At 34.4% G+C, this 24,969-nt stretch overlaps 3 protein-coding genes across 5 annotated transcripts; 1 reads left to right on the forward strand and 2 right to left on the reverse strand.

Annotated features, from left to right (window-relative positions):
- Positions 1-2,792: 2,792 nt before the first annotated feature.
- On the reverse strand, positions 2,793-6,849 carry LOC114720374 (polyadenylate-binding protein RBP45B). 3 transcript variants are annotated; one of them, XM_028906023.1, is made up of 6 exons: positions 6,487-6,848; positions 5,677-6,142; positions 3,768-3,823; positions 3,561-3,691; positions 3,375-3,471; positions 2,793-3,258 (listed from the first exon to the last, which is right to left on the reverse strand). In XM_028906023.1, exons 1-6 carry the CDS (start codon positions 6,772-6,774, stop codon positions 3,091-3,093), a joined length of 1,206 nt encoding a protein of 401 aa, XP_028761856.1. In that variant the 5' UTR covers positions 6,775-6,848; the 3' UTR covers positions 2,793-3,090. The 3 variants fall into 3 exon arrangements, 2 of the variants coding, with proteins under 2 accessions (XP_028761856.1, XP_028761864.1); XR_003737969.1 differs by lacking the exons at positions 2,793-3,258; positions 3,375-3,471 and adding an exon at positions 5,265-5,347 and having other exon boundaries at positions 3,591-3,691; positions 6,487-6,849; XM_028906031.1 differs by lacking the exons at positions 2,793-3,258; positions 3,375-3,471 and having other exon boundaries at positions 3,557-3,691.
- Positions 6,850-12,144: 5,295 nt separating this feature from the next.
- LOC114720353 (derlin-2.2) lies at positions 12,145-15,516 on the forward strand. Its single transcript, XM_028906004.1, has 6 exons — positions 12,145-12,357; positions 12,859-12,958; positions 14,106-14,320; positions 14,400-14,483; positions 14,973-15,026; positions 15,125-15,516. The coding sequence occupies exons 1-6, from the start codon at positions 12,259-12,261 to the stop codon at positions 15,305-15,307; spliced, it is 735 nt and encodes a 244-aa protein (XP_028761837.1). The 5' UTR covers positions 12,145-12,258; the 3' UTR covers positions 15,308-15,516.
- Positions 15,517-19,354: 3,838 nt separating this feature from the next.
- On the reverse strand, positions 19,355-24,935 carry LOC114720401 (tobamovirus multiplication protein 1-like). The gene is made up of 11 exons (XM_028906049.1): positions 24,593-24,935; positions 23,637-23,727; positions 23,495-23,547; positions 23,284-23,376; positions 23,026-23,097; positions 22,225-22,297; positions 22,049-22,094; positions 21,860-21,923; positions 21,126-21,179; positions 19,749-19,826; positions 19,355-19,651 (listed from the first exon to the last, which is right to left on the reverse strand). Exons 1-11 carry the CDS (start codon positions 24,746-24,748, stop codon positions 19,559-19,561), a joined length of 873 nt encoding a protein of 290 aa, XP_028761882.1. The 5' UTR covers positions 24,749-24,935; the 3' UTR covers positions 19,355-19,558.
- Positions 24,936-24,969: the final 34 nt, after the last annotated feature.

Below are 24,969 nucleotides of genomic sequence, written 5' to 3' on the forward strand. Positions count from 1 at the left end.
TTTACTAATCTTCATAGGTTCACTTAGGAGTTAGGACCAAATAGGATGTAAAGAAGCCAGAATTTTCAAATGGGAAATTTGGAAGGAGTACTACTCCATTGGAAAATTAATTCGGAATGGTCCCTGGAATCATGTTAAGAATTAAGTCCTTCGGGGAGAAACAGATTTACCCATGAAATGGCCACACTTCCCTAATGAAAACACCAAAAATTAAATTCTGTTACGTGCAAATTACATTCTTAATGTCCAAATCACTCCGCTTATGTGTAGATTAACTGTGCAAATGACATTTTCTTATGTGCAAATTACATTTGTGGGTTGTCGTTTGTCGTCAACGTTTAACGTTGTAGTTTTTCGTGGGGAAAACCAGATATATTGTTCACTATGTGTATGAAAACACAATTAGATTATTTGTAGGGTATCAATAATGTAACATTACTTCCAGGTTCCAACCTCATGGTTCATGAATAGTTTTTTCCCCTGTTTTCAGTATTTTTTTATTTAAATAATTACCGCAGCTTTTCATATTATCAATTATTATTAAAATTTAAAATGTACAACTAAATCTTTCATTACACGTTTTCTTTTTCTTGAAAAAAAACATTGGCCAGCTACATAAATAGGATGGCAGGTTCATCAACCTAGTTGAAAAATTAAGCAGCTAAACAAGAGCTCAGCTGCAAACAGTTAACATCTCCGCAAACAAAGAAGAATCAACAATAGTTACGCACAAATTTAAGTCTCGAAGCTGAAATACAAATCATAGATTTGTTACTAGGACCAACCTATTCAATATTTTCTGTTGAAAACAAGAACTCCCCACTAAAAAGCTACAAGCATTGTACGTTAACAAGAGATACTTACAAATCCAAATAAGGTTTTATTTCAAACTCTTGTGTCATCCACAAGAATATTGTTAACTTTCTTTCCTAATTTCAATTTTACTCGTATGCAAATAGTTTTTTCTCTAGAGCTTAGGCCCTAGTTGATGCACACTATTCATGTTTGGTATGTGGACTTGACCAATTCTAGGATTGCCCAATGCCCCTTTTTGTGGGATTAGCCAAGTACCACCAGCCCCCTGGTATTGAAAAATCAATCCTAGGACTGAACATTTTTGGACCAGATTATCCTAATCCATGCCCCCCGTCCTCTCTCATTCTACTATCGACCAATCTCTTGCCTCTACTTCTGAAACGCACATACACCACTACGCTGGTGTCGCCCTCCCCTTTCATTCTTGCGATGGTGATGACGCTGGAAAGAGGCAAAATTGAGAATGCTACGACGGAGACTCATCTCTATCTTCAAATCTCCGTCTTCCTTCTTCGAACCCTCGCCAATGGCGATTGACAAGTCTTCATCTTCCTAAATCTGCATCTGCTTCGGATCTTGAGTGCATAGCAATGGAATAGAACTAGCAGAAAGAGATGATCATGCAGATACGAACCCAAATGACGGATTTGAAGCAGAGAAAAGAGACGAAGATGGAGCAACGGAAGATGCAGAGTTGAATCATCATTAGAAACCTCTTCGTTTGTGTCAAATATGATCTTATATAAGTTAATGATTTTGTATCTACATCTCAAAGGATTCGATGGCATTGTCAAAAGGTTGCTGAGAGATTTGATATTGGTTTTGCACTAAATCAATCAAGTTAATGCGGTGACGATGAACTACAAAGGCAAAGCAAGTGCGGACTTTCTTTCTTAAAAAAATTAATATCAAGGGTATTTTAGTCTTTTTATAATTAATGACTGATTATAAAATAAAATTAATGTAAACATTCCTTTCAAATATTATTCCTTACCAAACATAATTTTAAAACCACCATCCCAATCCTACTCCCAATTTAATTCCTAATCCTTCAAAATTCAAGCACGCGTACCAAACATGACCCAAGTCTCCAATAAGAGTAGCTTTTGCAGGGGGCAATTGGGAAGCTAAACTGTTTAAGTGGACGCTAAAATTAATTATCTATTATTTGGTCATTTTGTTTTTTTGTTACAGCTACCTAGTACAAGGCGGACCAAGGTCCACGTGAGTTAAATTTTTCAGTTGTAAATAGTGTAATTCACTTAAATTTTTATATCAAAGATGTTAATAGTTAATCAAGATATCAAAATGTTAAACAACTTTTCCCACATTAAATAGATGAGGCTCTCTCACGGAATAAAAGGAAATTCCGGAAAGAAAGCCTTGAAAAGGAGGATAACAGCATCAGAGCAACCTAAGGAGGATAATAAAAGGAAATTCATTTCAGATTAACGAAATCAATCATCAAATTTAACACACGAAACCAACGGATCTCATACGAGAGAAATCAAAATGTCGATCAAATTCTGTCACGCTTTTGTTTTATAGGTTTAAATCCCCTTCTAATCCCTACATCTTTAACAAGTTTAAATTTTAATCCCCATACTCTCAGAAATTTGACTGTTATAACCCAAATCAGCAATCCACATCAAGTGTCAACCTACTCAACAGTATTAACACAACAAATAACTTAACACCGCAAACTTCTAATCCTTATAAAACTAAGGAAACCAACATTTTGGAAGTCATCTAAACATGTGATTCAAAGAAACCAAATTCTTTTAAAGCATATAGACTTCGTGAATTTAACCAAAACAAATAAACTTCTTCACCGTGAACCTGGCACGAGGTATTTTACTTTGATTAATTAATAGTTGGGTGAGGGAGACGCTACGCAGACAATGGCCATCGAAGCACAGGAGATCATTAACGTAAGATTCATATCGCAAAAGATTTATGCTCTAGCAAATAACCAATGAAGATGGGTATCACAGAAAATGCTCGATAAATAATATTGTATGGATACAAGCAAACGGAAGTAAACGAGAGACAACTGACGAGTGAGTGATTCACAAATATTTATGCTCTAGCAACTACTAAAGAAAAAAAGATGAAAATAGGAAAATACTCGCAGCAAGTAAATATAGGGTAGACATAACATACGGTTCAAATAAGATAATAATGGTATCGGCAATCAAAGGAAACAAAAGCAAGGGGCACTCCAATAGTATATCACGATTACAGAAAGCAGAAAATGCAGGCCTGCCTTCTCACTTAGCTATACCCCATTTGCTGTTGCTGCTGTGGTGGTTGATAGTTAGCATAACCTGGATAGCTTCCATACATGTTGGGATCCTGTGTAGCAGCAGGAGGGTATCCGTAATTCTCATACCCTTGAGCATACCCATAATATCCCCCATACTGGCTTGGATCTGGCTGAGCCTGAAGATCACCAACAAAAGCATTTAATTCATCAGATGATCCAGCTCAATATCATAAAACAGTGATGCCGAGGCACAGCTCCAGATTCAGGAAAAAAGCAGTTTGATTGATGTTACCTGTTTGTTTGAAGGACTGCGCCCCCATGAAAGACGGACATTTTGTCCGCCCAACAGCGTTCCATTTAGAATCCGCAGAGCCTCTTCAGCACAGCTCCTGGTTCATGAAAAAAGCACGAGGCAAAATCAAAATGCTAGCTACACATACTTGGAAGATGATTAATATGATTGAGAAAGTCAAATTACCTATCAGCGAATTGGACAAATCCACATCTCTTGCCTGCTGGAATCTTCACATGTATTAATTCTCCATATTGGCCAAAAACTTGCCTCAAATGATCGTCCGTAACATTAGGATCCAAATTGCCAACAAAAATCTGCAGTGGAAATAAAAAAAGATGTCACAAACAAGTAGGGAAGAAGATAGCTTCTATGTTGCAAAGAAGTACGCACAGTTGTATTATTTGGATCATTCTCGTTCTGTGACCCTTGAGGATTCTGATAGGAAGCTGCAAGTTCAAGGTAGAAGAGAAATAAAAAGATGAAAAATAAAGAGCAGGGAAGGAAAAACTTAATACATAAAACACCATGAACAAATAGCAAACAAATAGACGAAATATTTGCACCTAATTATTTAGTTTAGGGAAGGCCCAACCTATAAGTTTAATATGGAAATACAGCCGGTCATAATAGTTACTGCGCAAATTTAAAACAATTCATACTCCCTCAGGTCCTAAATATCTAAAATGCAATGCACATACCTGATTGTATGTTGCATTTATTATTTATTATTTTCTACCAAAAAAACCCTCATTTAATTAGGATCATTAAATTATGGATAAAGTTAAACCACAATTTAATAAAGTTCACTTTTGGAACAAGTTGTGCAATTCATGATAAATTAAATGAATTCAACTAATTGAAACTAATTTTCTTAATACTTGTGAAGAAGTTATATGTCCTTTATATTTAGGACCGATCGAGTATCCATATAATTACTTCAGATTCAGAAATCACGCAATCATAAAAAATCTCTGTACCCCACATATACCACACAACTCCAAGACAAATTAAATATTATTTAACCTACAACCGGGGGGGGGGGGGACACATCTACAAGATGAAGCCTCCACTGAGTAAGTTAGTGAGTTCCACACACAAATTTTGGCACCATTAAAATTCTAAGTGAATAGAGGTCATAACTGGAGGCAAATATGCAGTGACAAATAATACATTCACTGACAAGAACACGCAGGCAAACAAAAAAAGATACGAAGAGTACAGTTGCCGATGAAGTTGAAGTCAAAATCATCCGACATCATTTATTATCCGACTTCCGACACCTTTCTAACATTTTCCACTTGCCCACAGCTGACTTTCTATGAATGACACGAGGTTTGAATTTGCCGATTGAGCCAAAAACAAGGAAGATAGATGTCAAATGGTTGTGCAGGCAGGTGTTGTTGACAAGCTATTTCACAAGTTAATGACTACAACTTCGATTATGTAGCATTATAATAAGAAATTAGCAGTTATGAAACCATAACAATGATAGCACAACCGGTGAACTGGCAATATCAATCAGCCTGCATTGGCCTCCCCACAATTTGTCTTATGGACTGAAGATTTGAAACTGAAAGTAATGCAGCTAGGCAGTAGATGGAATATCAAAAGACACTATAAAAAGTATGGAAACTTGCTTAGGAACGAGGGAACACATTGAAAGAACTTTAAAGATGTAATTTTTCTGGCAAGCTAATAGGAATAAAATTTAAGGAGTAAAGATAAAGAACGGCTGACTGAACAAATATAAATAACTAGAATAGCCTTAAAATATAACTTGGCTAAAAACTAAACCAGCCAGATGAAGTGAAAAGAACTATTGGAAATTGTAGTGGAAAACGGAAAATGACGCGGAAAGTAACGGGCAAGACATAAATGCGAACTGACCTAAGCAAGGCCATGCACTAAAATGGTAACCATTTCAGCTGAAAACAGTTCCAGGCTCCGCGATGACAGAGCCTCCTGACACCCTGCTTTGAGACAACAGGAGTACTATAAGATTTTATGATTCTAGATCATTTATTTATCCGAAATTTTAAAGGAAATTACAGGAAGAAATGACTCGGGACAGCATATCTTCTAGAGCGTAACTGAGAGGAAGAAAACTCGAACAACAAAAATTTAGAATGCACATAGTAAATGATATGAGCAAAATCTTAAATATAAATTGGTATTCCTCACTATAACGAAGAAGAAACAGATTATCAGAAGTCGGTTTTGCTTTCAAACATATTAGCGAAGCACACCAAGCAGACATTCGCAACAAAAGGCCAGCACGTAATTCATAAACGAGAAAAACCTTTTTGCTGTCCTCCAACATTTTTGTTTGTGGCTGGTCCAATTCGCATGGGTCTTGTTGAGCAAAGAACCCCCTGCATCTCAGTCATAGCTTGCATCTGTTCATTCTCATCTCCAAACTTGACAAAACCATAACCCTTCGTCCGCCCAGTGAGCCTATCAATTACCACTTTTGCACCCTTAACTGAGGGATATCTAGCACGAAATGTCTCCTGAAGCAGGTAATCTGTGACATCGGCAGCCAAGTCTCCCACAAAAATTGTGTAATCTGGGGTGTCATCATGACGCCTATCACCCGAACTAAAAGATGCCCAATTCAATCTAAAGTTTTGCCCACCATTAGGCATAATTGAGCCATTAAATGTTTGAAGAGTTCTCTCCGCAGCAGCACGAGTGAAAAACTCAATAAATCCATAACCTTCCGATGCATTAGTTTGCTTATTCCGAATGACTTTCACAGAACCCACCTGCAACAACAACATGATTTCTTTCCATCAGAGGCGAGAAAGGCCGCGGACTACCCGCGGGGTTAAACACGAGAACTAGAGAAAAGACAGTATACAAATCACGGAAGGAATCCGGTCTTCATCCCCCAAATTCGGGACCTGATTTGACACAAGTCCATCCCAACCCACTACTCATCGTATGATACAGTATGATTCCAACGCAATTAAAAGCTATATCCCACTTTCCGAGGCTCCAACAAACCGAACCATAAAAAAGGGGGCAAATCAACTGGCGCAGTAATTTCAAACATAACAAAACATAATTAAAGACTAATACCCGGAAAATACAAAGGAATGGCATTTACCTCGCCGGTATGCGCAAAACAATTATACAGATAGTTCTCATCCATCCAGTACTGCAAATCGCCGATCCAAAGGGTACGGACCTCATCGGCGCTACTCGGCTGGACATGTTGGGTGGGTTGCGGCGGAGCAACGGCCTGCTGCGGCGGCGGGGGCTGGGCAGAAGGAGCCCACATAGGCGGTGCCTGAGCCTGCGGTGGCATCATCATGTAGGGTTGCTGCTGCTGGTATTGCTGGGTGGGTTGTTGACCCATGTTTGGGGGAGCCATGCCAGGTCCAGGCTGCATCATCGCTGGGGAAGAAATCTGGAATTCTCGGGAGATAGAGAGCGAACGACAAAGAGAGGACGAAAGTGTCTCCAGGCGCCAGCTATATAGAGCCTCAAACCCTAACCCTAAAAAGAAAAGGCGATCAGATTTTTTTTTTGGTTAACCCGATTTTGTGACTAGGGAAAAAAAAAACGCGGTTTATCGTCATGGGCTTCGGTGGTGGCCTTTGATTGGATTGGGTCTTTTGAAGCGATCATTGCTGATGGAAGATGTGCTCTGAATTTTTGATCGGAATATAATAATCTATAAAATTAAGAAAAAGCTCGGCAACAATCCATTCTTAATTAGGATGGTTTATCTTATGGGTAATGACAACGATAAAAAAAAAAGAAGAAGGATTAATGCAATTTTTGGTTTTCAAATTTGTCTTCTTTTTTATTTTAATTTCTCAATTTTAAACTATAGATTTTTGTCTCTCAAAAAATATAGTTCTATATATTTATTAAATTATAAAGACAAATATTTTAGACTGAAAAAAATTTGAAGGATTGATCTATGATTTGAAATCTAAGAAGCTAAACCAACTTTTAGGGGGTCAAAAATTGTACGAACCCAAAAATAAAATTATTGTCCCTTATTTAAAACTAACATGTAAAAATCACTATATCGTCAGATAATATTTCCTTTTTTTTCTTTTTTGGCTAGGCGGATAATATTTCCTTCTATGTTATAAAAATGTTCATTATTACGAAAAATGATAAAATTTATTTTTCTTTGTATTTCTGTATATATGTATATATATTTTAAATAAGTATAATTAATCTATAAATTCTTGTAATTTTATTTGATTTTTAATTAAATTCCTAAAAATTTTTTATCAAGTCCTAATAGTTTCAATTATTTTTAACAAATCCTGGTAATTTTGTATCAGTCTCCTGAAACTATAGAGAATTAATTAAAAATCAGGTAGGACTTTAATGATCTGATAAAAAAAATTATAAACACATGATAAATATATATATATATATTTTTATCAGGATAAATATATATATAAACCATATTAAAATTAATTAAGATAATAAGAACTTATAAATTAATTAAGTGAGTAGTTATATTATTCCTAATGTAAAAAACCGCTAGAGAATGCTATCCCAAAAATAAATAAATAAATAAAGCGGTAGAGATTCTCAAGATTTTTTCTCGATATGATTAGAGCCGGTAATATGGGTTGAACCCGCGGGCTCAACCCACCAACCCGCCAACAAGTGGCGGGTTGGGTTGATAAAAATTAGGACCGTTTTAAAATGGAAGTTTTGAGCCCATAACCGCCAAGCCCAAACCCGCGGCGAGCTAACCCGCAGGGTTGGCGGGCCAACCCATTTAACCATTTTTTTTTTTTGCAAATTTTTTTCCTTTGCCTCTCAGTCTCTACACTCTTGGCCTAGTCCATAGTGCAACAGTGAGCAGTTCATGTCCAATAGTTTAACACGACAACACCAACACGGTCCCAATTTCACATTTTGCTTGCGTGTCGCACTCCTCCCAGACCCAGTCTCCCAGTCGCCCTCGGCCAGTCCTAACTCCCAAGTCCCAAGCCCCAAGCTCTCTGCTCTCTGTCTTTGCTTTGCGCCTTTGCCCTAGCTCATGAGTGATGATTGAGCACTTGATAGTTGATACTTGATAGTGATTTGTGTAGTGACATTGTGTTTGTGACTTTGTGGTATTGTTAATTTGGATTTATGTTTTAATTTGAAATGTTTGTTAAATTATTAAGGACATATCATGTTCATTTAATCATATGTTTAATATTTTGATATATTTGAAACTTGAAACTTGGAACTTTAGATGGGTTCCATGTTTTATTTATGATAATTTCTATTTGCATGTTTTATTTTAAGTATTTAAGAATTTGAGACTTTGAGTAGGTTTTATTAAAAAAAAGTATTAAAAAAAAAACAAAATTTGGCGGGTTGGTGGGCCTAACCCGCCAAGCCACCCTCGCGGGCCGGGTTGAAAAAATTCCAGCTCGTCAGAAAGCGGTCCTAAAAAGCCCAGCCCGCCAAGCTTCAGGCCCGCCACGGGCCAACCCATAATCGGCGGGTTGGCCCATATTACCGGCTCTAGATATGATTCGGTCCATGTGCTATGAATCCCATTCATTCATTCATTCAACTGCTAATTTGATTTAATGGTGAAAAATTTATGACCTTGACATGAAACCAAACATGCAATTCATTTAATCATTATAAATATTATTATGATTTTTTAATATAAGATTTAAGTGATAATAATAAATGTACAACCATCTAATCAAACAAATATAACTGTGAAACAAAAAGAATATATAAAGCAAAGTATACTTTTTTTATCATAATTTTATGATATATAAGATAAATATGTATGAAAATTTTTTATCTTAACTTATATGAAAATACCTCTGAGAAGCAAAAACAAGCACCCCTTCATCCATTCACAAGAATAATAATTTTTATTTTATTTTATACAAATAAACATGCATGTACAAAAATATGTCAACGTGAGATCTAAGTTTAAAGCTTGATGTCACTTCTCCCGTTTATTTTCTCCAAAATGAAAAATAAATTTTATAAACAGGAGAGATTCCCTCGTTCATTTCACATCAAAGATGCATTCACCATTAATTTAAGGAACAAATGGTGAAAACAACATGCTATCTTATTCTTGAGTTGTTTCATTAAACAATCAATCAACGTAACTTCTGAACTTAATGTTTGTTTGAATTAACTTATCTCAAATAATTTTGCATTGTACAAAATAAATATGTGAGAAAAATTTATCTAATAAAATGTGAAAATACTTATTCCAAGTTTTTCCAAACCCATGCTTAATCATTGTGTGTACGTGAGAACTACTATTTATTATGCAATTGAAATTACATGTTGAGTGAAAAAGAATGCATCATATATAAATGCGTATTCAAGAGCTATTGAATGTTGAAACGACAAAACTCTTGAACCATGTTAGAAAGGTTAATGGCTTTTATAACAAATAACAATTTTGCCATGATTTAAAAGATAATTAATTATTTTTTGAGGCTTGAGCTTGCTCCAATGAAATGTAATATTTTAATAAAATTTTAAGGACTTGTATAATTAAAGCAAACTTGAGGGTGAAAAGTTTCATTGAATGTGACTGTATCAAATACTACATTCCGTTATTCACCCAAAAAAAACAACCTACATTCCGTTCTAAATATAAATTTTAGTGTATTTTCATACTAAATTGCTAAGGGTTAATATTTAGTACTCCTTACATTTTTAATGAAAGACCTATTTAACTAATTTGATTAGATTAAGAAAGTTAGATAAGTTAATTAGTTACAATATATATAACGTATTTTTTCTAAAACATTATAATAATCTTCCTTAATATCGCCCTTCACTTTCCTACTTAATTATGATCGAGAGAGTATCAATAAAAGTAATTTAAAAAAATTGATAAATATAAAAAATGGGTTTTACATTTAGTATTAAGATCAAATCAACAATTATGTTTTATATTAAGAATCGGAAGAGTATCATTGTTAGTTCTCATAATTTCATTGAATTTTGGTTTTGATCTCTATAGTTTCAAGTCATGATTTTTTTGTCATTTTAGTTTTATATGATTTGGTCCAAATCAATGCTTTTAAGGGGGTGTTTGGATGTCATGAGAAATGCTTTTAATAAATCAAGATAAACTCCTCCACATATTTACTTTGTATATCGTAAAATCATTCATGAAACTGTAATTTGGTTTCCATGCAAGCACCCTTTAGGATGAAACTAAAATCAAAACTTATTAAAATTATATGTACTAGGTATTTTTAATGCGTTGTAGTTTTGATCTTATATTTTTAACCATTTTGCTTATCATTCCTACATCTTACAACGCATTTGAATTTAGACCAAATTTTTATGAGAGCATAAGAATTGAAAAGCATGATTTGTACTGCAACGACTAAGGGAGTGTTTGGATAGAAACCAAACAATGATTTCAGAATTGCTTTTATGATTTACGAAGTAAATATGTTGAGAAATTTGCCTCGTTTTGCGGAAAAGTGCTTCTCAAACTATATTTTAGAGATTGCCAAACACCCTTAAAATCAAAATTCGATCAAAAGTAATTACCAGCAATAATACAAACCCAGTCGCTAATATATCCATATGATTATATTAGATTAGGAGATTTTGGAGGAACTGTTTAGTTTCTCCCCTCGTATCAAAGTGGTATTGACGAAAAAGAACAATTCAATTGGTGCGTGGTATGCACGCCCGCTGAGATTTGCCATGTCTATGTCATTCCTCGTCCAAAAATTCCCCTTGCTCTCTCCTGGTTCAGTATCTAGTCTCATCGACTTTATGAAAATACGTAAAAATCTAAAAAAAAATGCTATGTTTTATTAGTTATTTATTATGATCTCCACACCCGCGGGTTTAACTCGACTTTTCCTCAGCGTCAGCTTTGCACCTATTTAAAATAGTTTATAAATAGTTTATAAATATAAATAGTTTTTTAATAATAATTTATAAAATATGAGATAAGTATATAAAAAGAATTTTATCTCGACTTACGTAAAATATGCTTATAAGGAATTTTTTAAATCTTTCCAAACAGGTCCTTTGTGCGTGTCAATTACCTTCATTGTGCTCAATCGTCCTCAATTAATTAATTAAAAGATGGCTTTGCTTCTCTCTGCCATCTCCACCTCACCTTTAAGCTTATCCAAGTTGGATCTCTAGCTTGAAAAAAAGTATGAAAATATGCCAGAATTAATTAATTAATTAATATTATGTTTTATTATTTATTTATTTATTTATTTTTTGAGCTGAATATGTTTTATTATTTATTTAATCATACAAAATTATATTAAAATATTAATGCACCTGTTTGGAATAACTTACAAGTAACTTTTCAACTGTGATTGTAAAAGAAATTTTGTTTCGACTTAGGTGAAACGTACTGGCAAACAGGACATTTATCTAATACTCCTCCGGTCCTTATTATAAGACTCAATTTGACTTTTTATTTGGTCCTAATTATAAGACCCAATCCATTTTCTCTCTTATATTTATGCATTTTTTTCCAAGATAATCCTTCTAATAATGATAGTTTTAGCCAATATACTTAATTAGCAAGGATATTTTAGGAATAACAACACTTATTTATTATAAATAACCAACTTAACTTACTTCCTTAATCTCTTCAAATAAGTCAATTGGGTCTTATAATTAGGACCGGAGGAGTATTATATTTAAAGTTTATATTATCATATTTTAAAAAAATTAATCTGAGATGCTAAAATTAGATTGGATTGAAAGATTTTCAGGATATAGCTTGTGATTTGCCGGTAGACTTGTTTCTATCCTTCAACCACAGACACCCTGTTTTACCTTAACCTTCAATCCTTCACATTCTAGTTTCCCTCGCACTACATGCACTGCATCAGAATTTCTTCACCCTTCTTCTAGTTAACATATTCACATAATGGCTCAAGCTGTTGAAGAATGGTATAAACAGATGCCCATCATTACGCGCTCGTATGTTACAGCTGCAATTGTCACCACCATCGGCTGTTCCCTTGATGTATACTTTCTTCTTTTTCTTTCTCTTCTTATCGGTTTAAATGTTCTTTTATCTTTTTGATTTTGCTAGTTCTTCTCCAGTAGTGGCGATAAATTTTTTTTGTTTTAGCTCTAAACTATCCAAAGATTATTTCAGTTGTTAAGATGAGGTAATTTGCAACTTGGGGTCAATTTGTGGGATTGAAGTTCTTGAAGTATTCCTTCAAGAAGGGCACCAGACACATATCGATAGGATCCGTAATCGCGTAAAAGAACGAAAAGATTGATTGGGTTGTTGTAGTTTTCGTCTTTAACCGTAGTGCTTGTCTTGAGAAATATATAAACGTGTTATGATTGGGTTCTGTTCATTTCCTTTGGTTTGGCTGAAAATCTGGAAAAGTCTTGGTTTTTTTTTCTTCTTTATCTTGTTTTACGGTTGGCATTTGTAGTTCAAACTTGTCATTTCCTATTTTATTATGTCGAGCTATTTCGTTGAGTAATAATTTTTGTTATGGCTTTGCAGATAATTTCTCCGTATCATTTGTACTTGAACCCTAAACTGGTGGTTAAGCAATATCAATTCTGGCGTCTCATTACCAATTTCTTCTACTTCCGTAGAATGGGTAATGCTTGCAATTTACCTTTTTAAAGAATTATTATTGATCGACAATGATTCGTTGGTTCATAGCGACTTCCTTCTCTGCTCTGCTTTTGCAGCATTGTTGTGTTTTTCTATGAAAAAATCAAAACGTTTTCTTTTGCTCATAATGCTATGTATATGACATAGCTTAGCCTACATTGAAATATGATGTAGCACATGTTATGCTGCCTATATCAACTCTAGATTCGGAAAGACAACATGATAACAATATTTTTTTTTTAAAAAAAAAAAACCCAATTATTTGCAGGAGAAACTGTACTCACACGTACAGTTGATTTTGTTGTCACAAACTCCATAATAACTATGAGAAATTAGATGACATAAAAGAGAGGATGAAGAGAGACAGGAGAATCTGTAAAGAGAAGTAGCAACTTGCAACCACAGGATTTCCGGATGTCCTACTTTGAAGCAAAGATTTGAAGGCTGTGCAGAGCTGGGAAGTTAATTTTTGAGTCATAATATAAGAGGGCTTGCTATGGAGTTTCAAGGAGTTGACTTGTTTTTCTTTTGGATCTATCTGATTATGCTGATGGCCTTTTGTGGTCTTGTTAGAAGGCAGAACGGAGGAATTATTGTATGGCATTTCTGACAGTCCACTGCATTTGGAGGCCTTATTTTAGATTTAGCTCATATGTGTGCATGTGACACCATTCAGAGATGATACTCTTTCTTAAAATCATTAACAAAAGCTTGAACTGATGGTCTGAGTAATGTATATGTTAGTCACGAATCTCTTAATTTTAATGGATATGTAGGATGGTTCGCCAAGTCCTCTAATTTTCCTCTTTTTCCTGATGATATTTTCTATCTATGAGTGAGTTTGTTAGCTGCATAGCTTATTTGCACTTAAATTGCAACATATTCCCTCTAAAAAACCCTGATAAGTGAGACAATGCTCATCTACCTTTTTAACTCGGCAGTTCAAAACAACCTTGTACTCGTTTCTTTTTTCCCTGATAAACATCATGCACATTAGTTAGGGAACACTTCACCAGCAAAAACCATGCATCCCTGGATTGTGTTCTGTTATTTCTTCTTCCATATCAGTTGATATTTAGTTTGAAGGTTCTGTGTCACCCTCTAACTTAGACTTGACATGGTATTGGCAGACTTGGATTTCTTGTTTCATATGTTCTTTCTTGCTCGGTACTGCAAGCTTCTAGAGGAGAATTCCTTCAGGGGAAGGACAGCTGATTTCTTTTACATGCTCTTGTTTGGGGCTACATTGTTGACTGGGATTGTTGTTGGTGGCGGGATGATACCATACATCTCAGTGTCATTTGCAAAAATTATATTCCTTAGCAATTCATTAACATTTATGATGGTCAGTTGTGTTTTACTTTATGTTTAAATTTTAACTGTCTTGGTGTTATAAAAAGATTTTAACAATGTGTAATTTCTAGGTATATGTATGGAGCAAACAAAATCCCTTCATCCACATGAGCTTCCTCGGCCTCTTTACTTTCACAGCAGCTTACCTTCCTTGGGTGAGTAAGAGCTCTTGGTATAATATTTATATGATGTTGGGCCTAAGGTCCTCTCAATTTTGAGCAGGAAAATAACGGTAATTTTAGGCAAATTTAGACATTTAGATGTTTAGATCTATAGAGAATGAACTCGGAAAAAAACATCCAAGAATATTTTTTCAAAAAAGTATTTATACTAGAGCCAGTGGTGCAGTATTATACTACACGGTATATGGAAACTTCAAAAGAAATGCACATAAATCGAGGCTTATGGTTGTTTTGCAGTAGTTTTCACTTCTATATTTTAGATATAGATTATTTTAATCTGAATTAGGGGGGGGATCTAACCTTTTAGATATAATGGATGACCAGAGTTCACTTGAAACATTTTCTTTTTGGACCATAAATGGAGAGAATCCGAACTTCCAGATTATATGTGCTTATACTTGGTTTTTATTTTCTTCATTTCTTGAACATAAGCAATCTGATCTTTTTGTTGTGTGAATATAGGTTCTCCTAGGATTCTCTGTTCTTGTGGGTGCTAGTGCTTGGGTGGATCTACTGGTATGTCTCTTGCTTAAGTAATGCATTATTTCAGTATTGCCTTGAATCATTTCTTTATGTGCTGGATGGCTTCTGTTAAAGTTGAAAACATGGTTCAGGGAATGATTGCTGGTCATGCATACTATTTTCTAGAAGATGTCTATCCTCGGATGACCGGCCGGCGACCCCTTAAAACTCCTTCGTTCATCAAAGCACTATTTGCTGATGAGCCTGTCGTGGTGGCCCGGCCAGCAAATGTTAGATTTGCTCCGCCACAAGCTGAAGCTCCTCACCATGATTGAATATAAATATTTGCAGATGAAAGTCCTCACACTTGAGAGGTTTGAGAAACCCCATTTTCTAGGGATCTGGCCTTCAAGTGCCTGTGCATTGTAAAAATAACTATAAATATACATAGATGTCTATTTAAACAGTGACTGACCTAAAGTGTTGGAGTTTTCTCCAATCTTTATAGAAAGAAGTGGTACAAATCTGGGTTTTTTTTTTTGTTGTTGCTCTTACCAGGTTTCTGAAATTGTGCATATTGATTGCCTTTCTCTCCAATGCTTGAGGTTATGGTTTGGGACCAATCTCTCTTTCCTTTTAACTACTTTTCCTGAATCATTTTGTGTCTACAGTCCATATCAATTTTGAAACAAGTGCTCTACAGTCTATAGAAATTGTTTATATGGCCAACAAAATGTTGACGTGTACGACACGTAAGTGCTGGCATGGGAAGACATACGTTTGACCCTTCTAATATACTCCTTCTGGTTCTATATTTAGGACCGGGAGAGTACTATTTCCGCTTGACTTATTCTCCCTTTCTATGGGTCAGATTCTTCTCCCTCCATCATCTAGTCTTTCTATAAATCTCACAGCCGCCCACTGATCCCTGTAACTGTGTGCGCTCTTGTGTTATTGGTCCCTTCCTTATAGCTGTAAATGGGTAAGCAGTGTTCGCTCAGAAAAGAGAGAAAAGGTACTATTCTCTCATTATTAATTATGGCCAGAATACTGGCCAGCCTGTCACAACTCCATCTTACGCAGCGGCTCGAATTGGAGTAGCCCACATTTTAGCGGGGTGAAAAAACGTCCTAACCCGCCATAGCTTGTTGGCCATCTTTCTTTTTTCTTTTTAAATTGTTAATTTTTAAAATTTATTTTCATTTACTTTTTCAAATTAATAAATAGTGATCCCAAATTTCAAAAGCAATCATAAGCATAAACTATGTTTAACCACGTTTAAAATAGTTAATACAAATATAAAACAATTCATTACAAACATCTTACATAATTAATATTAAGTATCAACTTATCAAGTGATAAATTTTACAATCTTTTCATACAGATACAATATTTGATAGAAAAACCATCTCTTAATCAATTAAAAGCGCATATATCTAATTTCTCTTAAAGTTCATTGACCATATTTTTCTAAAATATTTGTTTTCTGTAATAAATATTCTCTTATATTTTATTCATTTGTTAAAATTTTATTATAAATATAGTATGCTTATATTTTTTTTTAATATTTTTTGTCTAGATATGTAATAGGAAAATTGAAATGTAAATTAGACAAAAAAAATTTCAAATATAACAACATATATTTATATATATAAAAAAATAATGGGTTAGGCAGGCCAACTCCCAACTCGCGTGCTAGTCCACTGCAACTAGAGGGTTATGTGATGCGGGCTAGAGTAGCCTGTACTTTGGCAGGTTGGTACTAGCCCACGGGTTCCAACCTATATTCTTGTATTCTTGATTATGTTTTTAATATAGAAACTAGTTATTAGGTGGTTAGATTTCATTCAAAATATAAAACTCTAACTCATTTTATTTTTCATATCTATCATTTTTTGAGGACTTATTTATCTAATTTATAAATTGACATATAATCTAATATTATATGAGTATTTGAAAGAGATTAGATTATATTTTTTATACTTAACTAGTTTATTTAACCTTTTTAATCTACTCAAATTAATTAAATAACTCTCATATTAATGACCAAAAAGAGTATGTAGTTTAGAGGAGTTCAAAGTTGTAACATTGGCAGTAGCGGGCTTAATACTACCTCCGGTCCTTAATATAAGACCCCGTTTGACTTTTTGTTTGGTCCTAATTATAAGACCCCAATCCATTTTGTCTCTCATATTTATACATTTTTTTCCAAGATAGTCATTCTAATAATGATAGTTCTAGCCAATACACTTAATTAGCAAGGATATTTTAAGAATGACAACACTTATTTATTACAAATAACTAACTTAACTTGCTTTCTTAATCTCCTCAAATAAGTCAACTGGGTCTTATAATTAGGACCGGAGGTAGTATATTATTTTTTTCAATAAAGAATAAAACTGTAAATACTGCTCTTGCTCCACAATATAAGAAAGAAACAAACGAACCAAAAAGGTCTAAAGGAATTAAGTGAATAAAACTGTAAATACTGCTCTTGCTCCACAATACAATTAGAGTTCTTCTCTCTTTCAATGCGTTGAAAATCAACAAAACCAATAATGGAAGGCTTCATTTTCTTTTCTTTTCTATTCTTTCTTCATTTTCTTTTCTTTTCTATTCTCTTTTTCTCCTTTTTTTAACGGCACTTTGTTTTGGCTAACCTTTTCATGAAAGACTTTGGGATTTTCATTTGAGGCAAAAATAAAGAAATGGTTCATGAATCATGTGATATTTGACTTACAGACGGTGTGGGGAATAGAGTCGCATGTAACTGCCACGTGTACACCAATGGGGCGGGCGGGAGTAGAGCCGGGAATCAGGGCCGGCCCTTCAGAGCTGGCGGGTTTAAAAGGGCCGGCCCTCCAGGGCTGAAATTTTAAAAATACCCCAATTTGCTAGGCCCGGCCCTTAAACTACAGGGCCAGGGCCGGCCCGCGGGCTTTTGGCCCGTTTAAGAAAAAATACTATTTTTTATAAAAATATAAAAATAAAACAATGAAATTATTAGTAAAAGACATAAATATGAATAAAATTAAGTAACAAATATAAAATATTATCATATATAAATATTCATCAACATCTAAGAACATCTAAAACATTCATTAACAAGATAACAACATCTAAAAGTTTTATCTATAATGCAATTGTGCAATAAATAAACACTATCATTAATCTTTTGAAACTTCATCATCACTATAATTAATTATTTTTCTTCATAAGTATGCTTTTCTTTCGTAACAAAAATATCAAGTTTTTCTTCTTTATAAGAATTTTATTTTTAAATTTTGCAATCTAACTATTATTTTACTTTAATGTGAGAAATACTGTTGTTGAAACTCATGAATTTCTAATTCAAATTATAGAATCACAAGTTATATAAGTATAAAAATATTCTATTATCAAATATATATATATAGTTTAAAAATATCAACGCATATAATATAAATCAAATCATTATTAAAGTCCAAATTAATCCATTTTTTAAAAATTTAATTGGATAAATTATTGTCTAAAACTAAATTTAATTTTAAAATGATAATAATAACTAAATATTTGAAATATTATTAACAATGTAAGAAATTAATAACATTAATATTATATAAAAATTAAAAAATTAAAAAAATTATAAAAGGGCTTAAAAGGGCCGGCCCGCGGCCCTCCAGGGCTGGCCCTTTTAAGCCCTTGGCCCTCCAGGGCTTATCTCTTATTTTAAGAGAAAAATATCAAGCCCGGCCCTCATAATTTCAGGGCCTAAAAGGGCCGGCCCGACGGGCTCGGCCCGTTTTCCCGCTCTAGGCGGGAGAAGTGACCCCCAAAAAAAAAAAACATTAGTGGGTGTGAAGTGGACAGAGAAGCAGAAGAGAAGGCACATGGGTAAACGAATGATTTACATGAGCCATGGAACCATTTTAAAACTAAAGAGATAAATCTGGAAGCTTCTAAATTATAAAGATATGTAAATAATGAGGTCCCTTTTTTTTTTTAATAGTTTCAATCTGAACCAAAAAAAAAAGAAAGATGGGTGCATAAACTTTTGGATAATTTCGATTTTCTAGAAAAGATAATATTTATATTAAACAAATTGAATGGACGTGTATTTAAAGAGTAATTATGTATTTATAATTTGGAAACAAAATTTCAAATTAATTAGATAATGGGCATTTATCTAAAAAAGTTCATATATAAGATAAAATTTGAATAAATTTTAAGGACTAATAATGTATAACATCTATATATAATATTAAAGCAAAAAATTGGAGGCTGGCTCAAACCCCACTTCTCTACACCACATGAGAATTTCGATTTCCTAAAGCCTTTCAACAACCCCCTCCTTCCTCAAATTTAGAAGGAAGAAGGGGGGGGGGGGTTAATACCTGCTTTAATAACACAGCCTAGAAAAATAAATCCAAACTGTCAGTCTCAAGCAGTATAGTTGCTTTGTGTTTCGCAGGGGTTGATGTATCTGGCGGACTATGTTGGGATTGTTTCTCTGCATCTGCTGAATTTCAATAGCATCCAACCAGAGGAACCCAGTGGAATTATGGTCAATTGGAAAGAATAAATAAAAATTCCCAAACGCAGTGTTGCTATTGGACAAGATGATAATGAACTGATATCCTCTTTGGGGGTAATGTGCGCAGGATGAAAAGGACTAAAGCTGAAGGCATGATCTCAACTAGCTGTTTGACAAAAAAGATTCCCAGATGTCAAATATAATCAAACCAAGATACTAGAGGCAATTGAAAAAAGAAGAGGAAGCAAGATTCTGCAGGTTACCATGTAGTAAATCAAGTTCAAAATTGGGTGATTCGAAACATCAAGTGATGCTTTAGAATCAAATGTACCAAGGATTACCTGCAATAGTTTTTATATAAAATAAGAAAGATACTATAAGTCTGTAATGCATGAAGTACAATAGCATAATTATTGATACTATCGGTTACATTTGGTAGAAGCATTGATAATGAGATATAAAGATTGTGATTAAGATTGAAAAAAAAAAAAATCTTTAATATGAGTGATTGCTGGCAACTTGGGATTGGGCAAGCCCATTTAGGTGGGATTAGGGAATACCACTTCCCTCTATGGTATTCCCCAATCCCACACATATAGATTTGTCCAATCCCAAGTAGCATGCAATCACTCACATTAAATATTCTTTTAATGTAATTTTTCAATCCCAATCTAATCCTTACATCTTATTTTCAATGATTCATACCAAACGGGACCATCAATTAACTTCAATCATGCAGCTTTAGTTCCCATGGCAAAGACGTCAAGCCTTTCCCCTCCTTTTTCCCTATATTCAGTCTCCATCCTGCAATCTTTGCATTTGATCCCGCCAATCTTGCCTATCAGCAAAAGTTCTGTTGTTTTCCCATTTTCAATAACTTGAGATTTTTTACTAGTGATTCTAGTCACTCTTGATGTTTCGGTAGAAAACTGTTTAAGATGGTTTGGTCATATGCAAAGAAGGCCTTTGGATGCACCGATGAGAATGGTTGATCAAACAGTATAAGGTCCTCTAAAAAGGATAGAGGAAGGCCAAAAAGAACACTAAATGAAGTTATTGAGCTAGATCTTTCAATTAATAATATATCTAAAGATTTAGCCTCAGATAGAACTCAATGGCATTATGAGATCTATGCAGCCGACCCCATCTAGTAGGATAAAGCTTTGTTGTTGTTGATTCTAGTCAATCTAGATGACACTGGGAAAAACATGATAGGATTTTTCCCATCAATGCAGTGCCACAATTGGCTTCTTATGAACAAAATCCATTACACTCATATTTTTGACATCATTAACTACCAGATACCATACTTTGCACTTTTACCTATTGTTTTTGTCCGTTAATTATGCAGAGACACACAATATACTCGTTCATAGAACACAAGGAGTCATGGTCTAGATTAAAATACTCTATCTTTTAGAATATTTTGAATATCTACCATGCATACAGGATATGACGCCATATTTTGGTAGCAATGCTCGTGTTTTTGGATTTGCTTTCTTTGAGCATCCCAACTTCTTGTACCAAAGATAAGGGAGAGGACGACCAAAGCACAGATGGTGTTGTTCAAGAAGAAAACAATAAGAAATCTACACTTGCGATAAATTAACATTCAAATGCTCAAGAAAAAATTTCATTACCATAAAGGATCTGATAAGAAAGCAGGTGAAACATATGGCTGTGACAGATCCAACCTGCAACACAGCTCATGTGCTGTCAATACAACTAATACATGATACTATCAACTTCTCAATTTCTTTTTCGATAACTCAACTTTTCATTTTCTTGATCCATGCCGAGACTGAATAAAATAAGCTGCTTTTAACAGATTCTTCATAGTTCATAACTTTATGGTGTAATCCAAGAACCCCAAAGTTTTGGCTTTAATGTAGCACAAATGGGGCACGACAATGCAAACATAAAATCCATTGATTTTCATATTTTACTCCAAAGTTCTGATAAAGAATAAATATGAATTTTTACAAAGGAAAAGCTAGAGCTATTCTGCTTCAGTTGATGGTTGAAGAGGTTATATGATATGATTTTGTACCTTACACATTTCAGTGGTTAAAGTCAGCAAAGAAATTTCTGGCACGAAAGAAAGAAAAAGCCAGCAAAAAAAAAAATAATCACGATCTCAACAAATTTCAGCTGTCAAACCACCTTGTCTTCCAAATACTTGGACAACAATAGAATATTTGTATTTTTTTCCATTACTATTTTTATTAGTAGAGGTCAATGAAGAAGGATGGAACTGGCAAAATATAAAATTGTTTATTTTTCAACGAATTTCACAAGCAAAGGATTACATTGAAAATCATTTTCCCAGAGCAATTTCCATCAAATAGACCAACTAAGACGGAAATGCACATACCTCATGAAGCTTTTTCCTTCTCCCTCTAGATTCAATGGGGAAGTGCCTCAGCATGAGAAACAATCTGTATGTGTTCAATGCGTATCAGACAAAATTAAAAAGCCCACCATAATAAGAATAAAATCTAGTGAAGAAACCAGGACTAAGTTGATAAATCATGGCAATTCAAACAAAATGCAAAAGTCTCACCTTCCTCCACAAAGCAAGAAGCCCAGTGCAATCATTAATGACAAAACTGAATCAGAAAATGTCTTCGCATAAGGCAATGTTTCATTTTACAGCAGCAAAACTTCGTCTCAAGCAAGCACAAGTAGGTGTAAAATATCAAGCACCTTATAACTATTATCATGAGAAGAAAAACTAACCAGCAAAAAATACATTTCCGATGTCGTCCACAACCCTATCATAATCTATCCAAAGATAAATCCAAATGCAAATCTGAAACCAAAACAAAAATTTTGTAAAATGGTTATATATGGACAACATGATAAAAAAGCCAAGCTCTTGTGTGCTCTGGAAGCCACTGAGATTTATGCTGAATTTGACATCATCTTGCAGAAACGACAAATAAACAAACCATAAATACCACCAAAAATAGATACCAAATTGCATATCCTGTATGTCACCAAAAGCCAATAAGCTATGGTTGAGCTTCACAGTCAAGATGCACAAATTCCTAGGTATTCATTGGTAAAGAAATTTTCAGATACCAGGAAAACATCTTAAGATACCAGAAAAACATCTTAGGACTGAATTTTCCCCTTATTACTGTCCAGTGTCCACAACTTATTCACTCAAGCAAAAGTGAATGGACACTTGAAGGCAAGATCTGCTGTCAAGAGTATCATAGCTTATAAGATGAGGTATTGCTATACATTGAAGCCGCCCAACACCATATTAAAAAATTAGATAATAGAGAGAGAGCATTTTTCCTTAAATAATAGAATATTCAGAAATGCAACATTTTAAGAATTCCTCAGAATGCAGAGCAACAATATGATATTTTTCAGTCCCAAACAAAAGCAAGAATATGACATGAACAAGTAGGAATAAAATGGATGCCAATTGAAAAATGCATTAAGATAAATATAAGAGAATTAAACAACCAAAAACGGTTCTAATCAGCAAACATAAAATGCTTTCACGACATGATACGAGATCGATACCTCAATAAAATACACAGCACTGTTGATAGATGCATAAATTATCCTGAGCTTATCAGTTGATAAATTCCTTGCCTGCTCAGTTTTGGGAAAAAAATTAGAAACACCAGGACTAAACAAATGAAAAAAGGAATTTCCTTCCAAGTCATATGGATAATTTCTCTTGAGAGTTGGTCTCATTTAATTCACTAAAGTAAGATTCTTGGCAGTCACAATTAAAATCAATAATTGTAAACATGATAAGAAAGAAGAAGCACTTGCCTGATGATAAATTTCTGCCCAGAAAAGAACTAGAAGTGTATATGTTGAGAAAAAGAGTAGTCCAGGAAGATCCAACAGAACCAAAACTAATACCTAATCCAACGTACAGCCACTCTATATCAATATGGAAAGTAATAAAAAAACTGTTGATCTTAGTAAATGATTCCCTCTTCAACTTGGGAATTATAAAGAGCATACGTGCAAGACTAACCTTTGGATGTAAGATAAAAACTTGGTGGTGAAATCCAAATATCACAGCACGCACTGCAGTGTGGAAATGCAAAAAGAGTTAGACGCCCAAAATTGCACACAGACAATGACAATATCAAAAACGGCAAGACTTTCAACGTCACCTCCATTGACAATGAAGTTCATCAAATGAAAAACCTTTTGTGTTGTCCAACCATATTCAGGAACTCTTAATTCAATTCTTATCAATTGAATCTGCAGTATTTTGAAACCAGGAAGATAACATCAGGAGGGCGATTATTTTGGGACATAAAGCCCTATAGGAACAAAACAAATAGTAGGAAATAAACAACCGGTTGAAGTCTAGCACAGGGCGTCTGGCATTACAAATGAGACATCATTTCTTTTAACATTGCCAAACAAGAAAAGAACACAATATCTTTTAGATATACACCGCATCGTTACTTTACAGTAATTATCCTTATATCATCATCATTATTTTCTTCAATTGCAGAGAAACCATTTACATAGAACGAAACCACTTTTTTTTTTTAATTCCATTTTATTATCAAACCGCTCCAAATGCACAGCTTAAAAATAATTATTTAAAATTAGAAATTGTCGGACTAAAGAAGTACCAGAAGCAAGTATCGTACAAGGCATCAAAAGGAAATTTTTGAACAAGAAAAAGATAGGAAGATAGCTTTCGTGTAGTAAATTAACAAATATATGAGCGCACCTAATAGCTACAAAGCTTTAATAATTAATTATAATATAGCCTTTTCTCTCAGGGGGAGAGAACGGTTTTTTATGGGGAGAAAAAGTATTTTGGGCCAATGCCAAAAACAGAAGTGTGCTTACGAAGGTTAAACAGGAATACACAATGCTATATATGTTAAAAAGCAATTGAACACGAAAAGCGTTCCCCAACAAGGAAAAAGAATTGAAACTTCAAGTTACAAAAGAAATTGATTCGAAAAGCGCAAACGGAGACCAGAATGTGGATACAAAATCACTTCTGTAATCAAGCAGGTAATCACATAAGAATCACACGAGAGAGAAGATAAGGGAAAATTTCGGTCACAGTGAATCAAGAGTGCAGGAAAGGGGAGAGAGAAACCAGAGCAGCGGTGGAGACGAGAGCATAGCATCCGCAGAGAGAGAAGTATACGGCGTTCTGGCACACAGTGGACTTGTTGATATCTTTCCACCAATCGGAGAGGAGAAGAAGAGGAATCTGCTCGACGAACGTCGAGCTCAGGGGCAAATTCCTCATGCGAATGAGGACTTAATCAATTCAAGAAGCGGAGAAGCCAATTTGAATCAGGAACACAAGCAAGTAGCAAATTCACTCACAAAGTCCCACTCTCAGACCCTGAAGAGTGATCCTTGAACAAACTTTTTGACCTGATTCTGCCAGGACTGACACCAAGGTTTGATCACATCGATTTCTCTGTCTCTAAGTATATTTTCATGATACGAACTTTTTGCTTCCGG

The sequence above is a fragment of the Neltuma alba genome, unplaced genomic scaffold (genome assembly GCF_004799145.2).
Source record: "Neltuma alba isolate B1F8T4 unplaced genomic scaffold, ASM479914v2 tig00002219_pilon, whole genome shotgun sequence".
NCBI classification, from domain to species: Eukaryota; Viridiplantae; Streptophyta; class Magnoliopsida; order Fabales; family Fabaceae; genus Neltuma; species Neltuma alba.

Bases quoted from the DNA above. Each gene is read 5' to 3' on its own strand.
- LOC114720353 (XM_028906004.1), top strand. From the start codon at position 12,259: ATGGCTCAAGCTGTTGAAGAATGGTATAAACAGATGCCCATCATTACG. The intron at 12,959-14,105 runs GTAATGCTTGCA...TGGTATTGGCAG, and splicing joins CTTCTACTTCCGTAGAATGG to ACTTGGATTTCTTGTTTCAT. The intron at 14,321-14,399 runs GTCAGTTGTGTT...TGTAATTTCTAG, and splicing joins ATTCATTAACATTTATGATG to GTATATGTATGGAGCAAACA.
- LOC114720401 (XM_028906049.1), bottom strand. From the start codon at position 24,748: ATGAGGAATTTGCCCCTGAGCTCGACGTTCGTCGAGCAGATTCCTCTT. The intron at 22,298-23,025 runs GTATCGATCTCG...TTTTGGTTTCAG, and splicing joins GTGCTGTGTATTTTATTGAG to ATTTGCATTTGGATTTATCT. The intron at 19,652-19,748 runs GTAACCTGCAGA...TTTGTCAAACAG, and splicing joins TGAACTTGATTTACTACATG to CTAGTTGAGATCATGCCTTC.
- LOC114720374 (XM_028906023.1), bottom strand. From the start codon at position 6,774: ATGATGCAGCCTGGACCTGGCATGGCTCCCCCAAACATGGGTCAACAA. The intron at 6,143-6,486 runs GTAAATGCCATT...TTGTTGTTGCAG, and splicing joins GTTTTGCGCATACCGGCGAG to GTGGGTTCTGTGAAAGTCAT. The intron at 3,259-3,374 runs GTAACATCAATC...GGTGATCTTCAG, and splicing joins GCAGTCCTTCAAACAAACAG to GCTCAGCCAGATCCAAGCCA.